Consider the following 12,047-nt stretch of genomic DNA (forward strand, 5'->3'; position numbering starts at 1 on the left):
TCCGGGCACACACATTAGTCCAACGCCGACGATTCGAGATGCAAAATTAATGTTGCAAATTTATTGAATAAATGAGTGTAATTGAATGATATAAAATAGAGTAGAATCGTTTAAATATATCAATTGAGCGAAATTTGTTATTGATCAGAATACACACGTTTAGAACATTTTCCTTTAAACGTAGATGCAAATCGAATTGTTTGTAGAACGCAACGTTAACAGATCCTAATTTTGCGTCGTTGTAAAATTCCTTCGTTACAGTTTCTTTAATTAAATTCGTTCACTTTTTCTTTGAAATCCGAAGCAACGACTTTCGCAAAAGTTATTCTCCTGCCTAAGAGTGTTCTTCTTAAATAAATAAACAAATCTCCATGTATAACATAAATAAATATTGAACATGGTTCTATGTAAATAATTGAACCGTTTATTTTGAAAGTGGCGTAAGTCACTTTTTCAAAAAAATCGAGGTAATGGTAACACTAATTACAATAGAACGGTATCTTTTCATTTAAAAAGGAAAAAAAAAGTGACTTATGCCACTTTCAAAATAAACGGCTCAAATATTCCCACTGTCGAAATGTGCTGCCATCTACACGTAGGTCCCACCACCCCTGATTTTGAGGGATGAAAAATTAGAAATAACAGGAAAGCGAGTAACAGCTGTATTGTTGTACGATAAAATTACGCTATGCGGATATTCCAAATTTTTTTTAATATTCATATCGTGCTTCATATCGTACTTATGCCACTTTCAAAATAAACGGCTCAATTACAGAATGTAATTATTAAACCGGTCGCGAGTGTCCAACGGCGCTACGGATTTGTTATTACAAATTTTGCTCGCTCCTGCGACCTCTGCCCGTAAAAAGTAGACCTTGGTTCTATCATTCTCCCAACGGAATTTCTGAGTTTACGTTTGTGATTCTTGATCGTTGCAATCGAATGTCACAAGCCGGTCGCACGCGGCCCAAGGTATGGAAAATCGCGTGGTTTCTTTTCAAAAAATACATCACCTTGCGCGAAACGTGTACTCGAGACGATGCGACTCCCCATCGTCAACGAAGGTGAACAACGATCGTAATCGAAGCGAGGTTCGTTGTACTGATCAATAAGTAAGAAAGACAGAGAGTCAACGAGGGAGAGAAAGTTAAAGGGGCAGAAATCCGTCAGACGATTATTTTCGAGCAGATTAATATATGCTCGAGCAACGCTGCCGGATACCTAACGTGTGCTACAAAAATACGTACGCACTTAAAAGCTAAATAGAATAAGAGAGTGTGTAAATTATTCCGATTGAAGAAGACTGATTGATTCGCTCCGCTGTGCGCTGCAACGATAACTGCAGTTATTGCAATACTTTCTTCGGTTTGCCGGGGTTCCGTTAAATTCGATTCTATTACATTTCATTAAATAATTCCACGTATGTTATATTACACGGATTCCCGAGGTTATTTGGAGCAACATTTTCCTTTACAAAAATTTCCTCCGAGGCGTCGTTAACGAGTTATTAACGAGAAACAGTGACCAATAGGAGGCGAGCTTTCGGCTGGCGCAAGGCGGCTGAGCCAGCGAATGGACGAAGCCCTCAAATATGATTTAAAAGGCATAATTTTTTGAAGGGAACTGAATGATCAAATTTAGTAGCAATTTACTCCAGAACTAAATTGACGCACAGTGGTTTGGGACGCGGTAATTTTTGGCTCAAATTAAATGTTTAATTAAAATTGTACTCCTATGAATTAGGTATGCCGAATTTTGTTAAAAAGTTGCAGATAGTAGCAGCAAAAATTTGTATGATCCTCTTTGCTTCACAGGAAACGAGTCTGACAATTATAAAAGTATTGACGATATAATTACATTATACTTATCTCTAACATATTCTATTATTTCTTTTTAAATCCTTAAAGTTTAAATTTTAAATATAAAGTCTTAATTAAAATATGCTTACGCCGTAATTCAATGACTAAAATACAGTTACTCTTGAACGCGAAGCTACAGAATAAACTAGTATATTAATATCATAAAACGTGAGATCATGTCGAATATTTTAAACGTCAATTTTTCAAAATTTTAACTGTACATTTAATGTTATATTTAATTACATAGTCACTCGATGAGAGCGACATCTCGGTTATCGAAGTTTCAAAGGGTAGATCGAAGTTTCGGCTCATAGGAAAACAAATTATATCAAATTATATCGAAAAATGAAAGTTGAGAAATTGATTTCTGGCCAAAAATCATCTCGTTCCCGACCGCTGTCGTGAAAACAGACAGCAATAAGTTACAATTGAGCTGTTTATTTTAAAAGTGGCAGAAGTCACTTTATCGTAATGAAAAGTGGTGATTTTTTAATGTTTATACGAAATTATTTATACTGAGATATATCAATATATATTTTATTATCAATAGATATATCAATATATATATTGTATTATCAATAGATATATCAATATATATAGTATTATCAATAGATATATCAATATATATAGTATTATCAATAGATATATCAATATATATTGTATTATCAATAGATATATCAATATATATTGTATCATCAATAGATATATCAATATATATTGTATCATCAATAGATATATTAATATATATTGTATTATCAATGAATATATCAATATATATTGTATCATCAATAGATATATCAATATATATTGTATTACCAATAGATATATCAATATATATTGCATTATCAATAGATATATCAATACATACAGTATCCTGAGATAACAAATACAAGTAAATCTTCTCGAAAGTTAGCATCCATATTTTTAAACGTGTTAAAAAACGCAAACCCTTAAATATATCGACTTAAAAACAAAGTGACTTCTGCCACTTTCAAAATAAACGGCTCAATCAATTGAAAACATTCTTACTCGTATGTCGAACCCTCTTCGAACGGCAGCCATTCAAAGTGACCGGGAAGCCAATTTAATCCGGCTGCAGACAATTGGATCGTGAAGCTGTTTTAGCCACAGCGGGAGCAACATCAAAGCAGGTACATGCTCGATAAGTCGAGGTTTGGTCGGAGAAGTGTGTAAATTGGTCGAGAAACGTTTTCGTTTGGACCACGGTGCGAGAAGGAGAGGAGGCGGACCGACCGCGGTTCTCTTCGACACAGAGTTTCTCGCACTAAAAGTTGTGTTTCGCGAGTTCCCGCGAGAGGCGCTAGCGACCACTCTCTCCTCTTTATACCGTGGTTCGGACTCGAGCCGCCGCGAGTCAATAATAAATACAAGATATATCTTTAAATGCCGTCCCCCTAACGACGCATACGTTTCACTAACTGATTCGAACGGATTGTCGAAAGTTTGCTTTCTCGTAGCTAAGAATAAGTGAGATTCTCCCAATAAAAAATATACAGTAAATTCTTCGTAATTGACGCTCAGATTGTACACAAAGATGGACAATTTGGGGAAAGGAGATACGATTGTTCGAGCCTCGCGGCTCGTTTCTATGGTTATTTAGAGATCGTTATTTTTTTAGAGTAAATTATTTCTAGATTGTCAACAACTATTAAAACAGGCGCGAAGCTTGAACGATCGTATCTCCTCTTCCCAAATTGTCCATTTCTGTGTACAATTTGAGCGTCAATTACGGAGCATTTACTGTACTCGAAGATCTCTGATAAAAGGTACCAATAAGACAGTATACCGAACTAATAGAAGAGAAGAAAATAGTATTCGCGCTTAACCCTTCTTCGCACTAGAATCTCGATAGCATTTTTTTCATGACTTTTAGACGACGAACAGAAAGCTTCTCAAGTCAAGTTAACACTGGAACTACCGAACCAATGACTGGTTTCTGATTTTTTCTTTTACAGTTCCTGATACTATAAAAATGTTTTTTATTAGAAATTTTTATACCAACTTCTTCGTTCAAGCACACATTGTATTATATTATAATAAAAATCGTAAGAAGTTTAAATAAATCCGATTTTGTCATTTTTCTAAAATAATATACATTATAGTCACGTTTAGGGCTCGGTGGTTCCAGTGTTAAGCGCCATCTGGCGTCCTGGCGTGTCACCGATTCCACTGGAAATATTCTACTCAGTTCTAGAACCTCGTTTCGTCGACTCGAAAACTTCTCTAAGGTCCTTTACGTTCTACACACAGAAATATAATGATTTCCATCTTCATCACCGTGAAACACTTTTTTCTCTCTCCCCCCTCCCCTCTCTCTCTACATATATCTCTTCGTTTTTTTTCTCGCGTGATATGATTAAAATGGTCAATTTTAAATATGTATCTCTATATTTATAGTCGTTACCGATATATCATATAATCTCGTCGTAAATTTTTTTCTAGTATAAAATTATGTCTCGTTCAACGACAGAATTGCGACCCTACGTAGGAATCGAGGCTTGCGCTAGGAAAACATTTTTTCTTTCTTTCGTACACCTATTCTCGTTAGCTAACCCGAGAGGGTGCAACGTTTGACGAGGGACAAGAAACGCGTTACACATGCCGCTACGCGATTAGATTAAGCAACGTAAATTACAACAATATAGAATCTAGCACGTATCAACGATTTACAGACGCCTGCGGTCGTTGCGAAACCGATCGACGCCATTGTTAACCTCACCGTTAACATTGGTAGTTAACGTTTCTGAGTTTTCTTAACCCTCCGTGGTTCGGCGTGACTTTCGAGTCGCGTCTATATTTGTCACGTTTTCTCTTTTTTAGCCCAATTTCATTTTTAGTCGCAATATTGTAAAAATATCGGTTAAACTTTTCCTTGGGGGTTTCTGTTTTTTCGACTTTGCTGCGTACGTTCCAATGGATCTTGTCGAGAGAGGTCCAAAAATCGAGGTACGGAATCTAGGAATTGATTCGTTGAAAAGTTGTGCGCGTTCAAAGTTGATGAATTTTCGGGGTTTTCTTCCCTAATAGACGTAAGTTAATGAGCGGCGCCGTTAGATGGCAGCACGAGTAACGTAGACCAGCAGTGGCTATTTTAATTCTAAAATAATTAATAAATTAAGATTGTAATTCTAAAATGATTAATAAAATAAAATCCTAATTCTAAAATAATTAATAAATTGTAATTCTAATTCTAAAATAATTAATCAATTCAAATTCCAATTCTAAAATAATTAATAAATTCTAATTCTAATTCTAAAATAATTAATAAATTCAAATTCCAATTCTAAAATAATCAAAATTGAAATTCTGGATGCTTAAATTTTACTGGATACTTATACTTTTTAACAAATGAATTCAGAACTTATTTTAATTACATTCCTGGATTCAGGACTTCGATTTTTGAACTTTTCTCGACAAAATCCATTGGCACGTACACTGGAAAGTCAGAAAAACAGAGACCCCCAATAAAAAATTTAGCCAAAATATCTCGTTCTGTTAATTCAGCCCCATAATCGAGGAATTTGTGCATCACGATATTTTCAACTTTTACTTTACACATCGGAGAAAATACGATCCCTTGAAATTTCTTGATCCATTGTTAATTTGTACGCAAAGATTGGTATTTCCTGTTTTCACGTTACTTTTCGTATAAAAAGATTGGTCTATAGAGGGTTAATTCGAACGATATTCTCACGTTCGCGTCGCATGAAAATGATATTGTTCTCTTCGTGAACCAAATCTTGATTGTTAGCAGTGTTTCAACAAATTATTTTAGAAAAACTGTATCGTAGCAGTCAATCGTTCAATAATGATCCCAATTACGTTGTATCGGAAAGAATTTTAATCATTCTAGATCGCACAAATCTCGGTAAAGCTCAGTTCGCCGAATCAAGAGCAGTTTAATGATTCACGTGACAGTCAACTTGCTAATGCAGTTGATGCAGCAATGCAGTTGATAATCATTATTATACACTATTAAACACAAATCTTATTCTTTTCTTCCAAATCGAAACGAAACCCGACTTCTTCCGTCGTCGAAGCCTAAAAATGAAAGTAAACGAAGGGTACGCAAGAAACAAAAATTGTCCCACGTCCTGAAATGGATTAAGATTGAATTAAGCTTGAATTAAGATTGATTTAAGCGCTGAATCGCATGATCAACGCAGTCGCGATAGAAATCGTAGCGCAAAGGGTTGAGCTTCAAGCGAACATCGAACGACAAATTTCGACATCAATTTTTTTATCGATCTCCATGGACATCATTTGAACGATCGAGACGATACCAAGCTTATGGAATGTTTCAGCGAAACGAAATTGAAACTCTTGTCCGTTGTCACCATAATTTCCATAATTTTAGTCTAGTAATTGAATCGTCGCGGACAGATGAACCGTGTTACTGGACCTCTTGGCATTCAACGTTTCTCGATTCTCGATCTTTATGCATGCCTGCGAGGGCCGTCCAGGCCTGCTGCAAGCATTTTATCGGATGTTCGTACGGAGTTCAATACGCCAGAGCCGACTAGAGAGCAAAACGTTTTAAGAACGTGGCTCGCGCTACACGCACCGCGAGTAATTAATTAATTAATCGTCGGGTCGAAATGAAACGCTCGATAACACATGTAACATCGTCGATGCTCGGCAAACGATTGAACTTCAGTTATTTGGAAATACACACACAGTGGCGCATAATTGTGTTCGTGCATCTTTTAAAACGCGGGGACTTTTTTCAAAATGGATTTAGTGACTTGTACCTTTTTTTAGATGACTGAGCGACCGGTCTATTAGATCGTAATTAGAATGCTTTTTTTTTTAAATTTTGCTATAATAAAAACTCTCGTTTTTTTAGCCTTTTTTATCTGAGCCTACAACGAAAATTTAACAAATGTTACGAGCTGTAAATAATAAAAGATCGCAAGAATCGCAGTTTTGACACGCGATTTTTGACACTTTCGACCAATAAGTGTGAGAAATTTGCAGTTTTTGGAATTCTTTAACGATTGTAACTCAAGTTACAATCAGTATATATAATATAATAATATTATAATAATATTATAGTTATAATAATAATATTTTTATTATTATTATTATTATTATAATTTTAATTTTTATTATTATTATAATTATAATTAATAAATTATAATAATAATAATCAGTATATATAATATAATAACTTATATAATAATATAAGTCAACTTTGCGTTAACCGATATATCGACGAAATGATTTTTTAAGATAGCCTCGAATGAAAAAGTTAAAAAACGAGAGTTTTTATTTACTTTCGTCATTCCTATTTGGAATTTACAAAATTGTCTAGTATAGTATTATATTTCATAGTATACCTCATATAGTATATCTCATTGTTCAGTATACTAGTCCCTCTATCACCTAAAAAAGAAAAGAAAATTCAAGTCACTCGATCCACTTTCAAAAAAGTTATTGCGTTTCGAAAGGTGTACGAACACTTTTGGGGGGCACTGTATCCGTTTGTACTATCTACGAAAAGAGAATTATTACTATGATATAAACAATGATTGTAGTTCCGACGAAACAATTGTACGAACCTCGACAGAGCTGGTTCAACGAAATCCTGTATCAGATAATTTGGTCATTCCCTTCGTTACTTTGTCAGTTTCATTCGAATCGTAAGAATTGAACATTTACGTAAGAATTGAATAGCGACGTGTATATTCTTGCGAGAAATTCCGTCAACGCGATTCTTTCTCGCTCCGACAATGAGCCAACTCTCGTGCATCGTTCGAGATTTGCAATTCTTCTTCGACGATCACCGCTCGTTCGGTTAATTTGTCATAAAACGAAGGATGCGATTGAATAACGAGGACACATTGGAAAAAAAGTCAAAAATTCAATTTTTATATTGACGTAAATTTTAAAATCTGCGCAACTAAGAAGCAAGTATAATTTACGAAGGAACGTGTCATATGCAAAAGCTGATGTAAACAATTTTTCTATTTTTTCGAATCTTCCGAAAAAATCAAGAATAATTCTTAGGAAAATTATCGCAGATTTAATATAAATGGTGTCACCTTCCAACGTCGACGTGGAATCTGCGTTTGCTTAAAGTTTTCTGATGTTATAATATATAATAATATATACTGCATATTATAATATATATATATATAATATAATATAATGTTATATATTATTATAATAATATAATATTATATTGTAATATTATTAATATTATTATATAATATAATAATAATAATATTATTATATTATATTATTAATATATACTGCATTTATAATATAATATATAATATATTATATATTATAATATTATATTATATATATATTATAAATGCAGTATATATTAATAATATAATATAATAATATTAATAATATTACAATATAATATTATATTATTATAATAATATATAACATTATAACATTATTAATTACATAACATAAAAATATTAATCATTTGCGCGATGCACTAGAATTGAAAGAATCCGATGCGCACCGAAACCGACAAAGAACTTCTTGTTATTCTCACTGTGATATCCTTTCATCCTTCCACGTTTCATCAGATCTCAAACAAAAACTTCAATTCTAATCAATTTCGAACAGGGATGATTTTCGAACAACATATTAAGAATTAATCGTACTACCAATTCATCCCTGAATTTCAAATTAAGAAACTTCGCATCGATCGCAGCAACAATCGCTTCCAATTCCGACCTCCGAACACATCCGGGACAAAATTACTGCAATCGTCTCCTTCATCGTACCAACTCCAGAAACTCAGCAGCCCGCGCAAATGCTTCTCGACGACCAAAAAAATCCCTCAACGAACAACAATTCTCCCTAACCCTCGTTCAAAATTCATCGACACAGTTTCCACAAGCGTTTCTCCCAACACGGATGAAAGTATGAAAGGACAGCACAGAGAAATAGCCACCATCGCCAACCCTGTTGAGCCTGCGAACTAAATTCAGCGTGCCCGCGTATCACAGTGGCGGCTCCACGACGCCGCGTTTAGGTCCCCGTGTGTTCGCGCGAATCATACCGCGATGTCCGTTGTTGGCTAAACCGAAGCTACGCAATGAACAGAGGTAGAAAAAGAAAGAGTCCGCGCCCGCCGGTGTCGCCGTCCCGGGCGAAAACAGGCCGCGCGTTCTCCATTGCTACCGAAGCGTGTGAACCGAAACACCTTGCTCTCCGGCCGTGTCCCGCGGTTCGTGACGTTCGCCGTTCAGTCCCACCGATTTTGGTCGATTGCCAGGATGCTGGTGAGGATATTCACGACCGGCCGCGAGATCCGGTCGAGCGATCGTGAGGCGTAATGTGGGAACGCTACAGCCACTTGTTTCGTGCCACGCCGGAGAGCCTGCGTCCCCACATAAGATGATATCATACTATTGTCCCTTGTATGGGGAGGCCGCTCAGAGAGCCGCCTAAGTTCGCGCCGTGGTTGGTGCCGAGGGCGGCGGTCAGCTCCGGCATCGACGGCAGACCGACGTCCAGGATGCCGGTGTTGCTGGCGCCGCCGATCTGCGAGCCCTCCTCCGGCGGCGTCACTTCGAGGCCGATCGAATCGTTCAGCGCGATCTTGATGGGATTGTGATTGGGATTCGACTGCAACGACTCCAGGCTGCTTTTCCGCCGGGTCGTCTGGCCCTGCCGCAGCGAGTTGCTGCGCCTCAGCAGGATGTCGTCGAACACCCTGAGCGAGTTCGAGCGGCCGCGCAGCGTGCCGGCCACCGTCGGGCTGTCCGGCAGCGAGAGCGAGTTCGATTTCGCGGTGGTCAACGGCGACGTCCTCGGCAGCCCGATCCCCGAGCCACGTCTGCTGCCCGGGCCGGCTCCGGGCAGACCGGCCGACGCCACCGCGGCGCTCATCTGCGAGACCAGCTGCGCCGAGTAGAAGCTGATGTTGCTCTTGCGGCGCGAGTTGTGCCGCTCGAACGTCTTCTGGGCCGAGAACGGGCTAGGCCGGACCAGGTACACGATGTCGCCCTCCTCGAGCTTCAGGTCGCAGCTCGGATTGATGATCACGTAGGAGAGGCTGTTCCGCTTCTCGGAGACGTCGTCGTAGTCGGCTATCGGCAGGTTCAGCGACTCCATCCGCGAGCGGACCAGGTTCGCGATCTCCGCCCTCTCGATCTGCTGCGCGTGATTGTCCCGCGCCTCGTCGCCCAGGCTCACCGAGTACTAGACGAGAGAGAGACAAAAAGAAAAGAAGAGAAAGGGGGGCTAATTGTTTAACGTCGAAGGCGACCGAGCGACCTCGGTCGAACGGGTTCGTCGATGCGGTGTTGTTGCTCGCGCGAACTGTTCGGTTCGGCCGATGATGGATCGTTCCCGTGTGTTCATCGAAAGTTTCGCTACGCGAATGATATATAATGTGTCTTTCTCGATCATCGTCGTTCCTGAACTAGCGTCGTCGTTGGTCGTCGGAATCCGTGAAACCTTTCTCGCACGACGAGAGGAGACGTGTTTTACCGAGCGAAGACGAGCAAAAGCTCTTAGCGTTCAGGCGGCAAGCCACGTTGATGGACAGGGCATGCGCGGCGATGGTGCATAGCTTGGTGTACGAGCTCAGATATCGAGAGAGACGATCGGAAGGAGAACGTGGAGAATTATGTACATACGGAAGGACGAGTCAGAGGAAAACCTTTAAAATTATGCGAAAATAAGGATGCTAGCTCGATTGTCTTACAGTGCTGGATAGAAATATAAGACGCTCGAGATATTTCGTAACTGTCTGTACAATATGTTCCATAATTATGTTGACGCTTAAAGGGGTGATTCATTGGATCATTTGAAGCAACTTTTTCCTTTGCGAAAATGCGATCCGCGGCTCCGTTTACGAGTTATTAACGAAAAACAGTGACCAATGAGAGGCGAGCACGGTTGACGCCCCGACCTCGTGACCACTGTCGCTGCGTCAGGCGGCCGGCGCGACGCGGCATTGGCCGCGAGGGCGGAGCGTCGGCCGCACTCGCTCTCCGACTGGTTAGCGTTTTCCCTTAATAACTCGTAAACGAAGCCGCGGATTGCATTTTCGCGAAGGAAAAAGTTGCTTCAAATGACCCGAGGAACCCATCATTTCTCGCTTGTACAATAACTTCGAGGCACCCTGTATTTTCGCTATGGAAAAAGACTATTAAACGAAAAGTATTTAAGTCTTTCGTTTGACTCGTCCTCGCAAGAACAAGAAGACGCCAGTTGCGTACATGATACAAGAAAAGAAGAGAAAGAAAGAGAAAAATAGAAAAAGAGAGAGAGAGGAAGAGAGAGAGAGCGTGTATATGTGCGAGAGAAAGAAAGAGAAATAGAGAAGAGAAAAGATGGAGAAAGAATTGTGAGAGTAAGATTTAGAGAAATAATTAGAAAAAGACGGACCGGACAACGAGATGGACTCTGTACTCACGGCTGAAGCACCCTTGTCGCGGGTGGCGCAATTCGCAAGGCACGATGCAGCCGCCGAATGGCGCACCTTGTACGTCACGCCGACGCCGGCGTCGCTCTCCGCGTCTGAGTCGCCCTGTCAAAACGACAAGCAATTCTACGCTTACTAAAGACAGCCCACCGTCATCGCGGTCTCACACGATCTGGCACTGCTCGTGGTTCGTTCTTTATATACAACCTGCTGATTGTCATTCTACGATCGTATCGGGTCGCTACACTATCACCGCCGAATGTGCGGTCTAACGTGTACGAGAGGAGCTTCGTGTCTACTGGCTAGCGACTTCCGACGGACAAATTTCAGCTGATATTGGGTTGGCAACTAAGTAATTGCCGATTTGTTCAATGAAATAAAAAATTTTTTTTTACTTGGAACGAAGTTCAATCTGTAATGTATTTTCCATTTTGTTCGATGACCTTTTGCCATCTCTCTGACAACTTGAAAATTCCACGCTCGTAGAAAGTCTGATCCTTTTCGGCCAAAAACTGAATTAAGTGAGATTTTACAGCGTCATCATCGTTAAAAGTTTTACCACGAAGGGAGTTGTCCAAGGATCGAAATAAGTGGTAATCCGATGGCGCGAGATCAGGGCTATATGGTGGGTGTAACATCAATTCCCAACCAATATCCATCAATTTTTGCCGAGTGGACAAAGACGTGTGCGGCCTAGCATTGTCCTGCTGGAAAATGACACCTTTACGATTAACCAATTCTGGTCGCTTTTCCTTGACCGCTGC

The 12,047-nt window shown here is 39.3% G+C and overlaps 1 protein-coding gene across 3 annotated transcripts in view; it reads right to left on the bottom strand.

The window, feature by feature from the left end:
• Window positions 1–8,199: 8,199 nt before the first annotated feature.
• The window catches only part of SLO2 (slowpoke 2), a 36,030-nt gene continuing 32,182 nt past the window's right edge, over window positions 8,200–12,047 (bottom strand). For 2 of the 3 annotated variants that reach the window (XM_076523376.1, XM_076523374.1), the window contains exon 15: window positions 8,200–10,052. In XM_076523376.1, coding sequence (XP_076379491.1) covers window positions 9,252–10,052 — 801 coding nt within the window. In that variant the 3' untranslated portion in view covers window positions 8,200–9,251. Of the gene's footprint in view, window positions 10,053–11,274; window positions 11,389–12,047 lie in introns of all 3 variants that reach the window. The other variant, XM_076523375.1, reaches the window with a different exon arrangement.

Source organism: Megalopta genalis, chromosome 6 (genome assembly GCF_051020955.1).
Source record: "Megalopta genalis isolate 19385.01 chromosome 6, iyMegGena1_principal, whole genome shotgun sequence".
Lineage (NCBI taxonomy): Eukaryota > Metazoa > Arthropoda > Insecta > Hymenoptera > Halictidae > Megalopta > Megalopta genalis.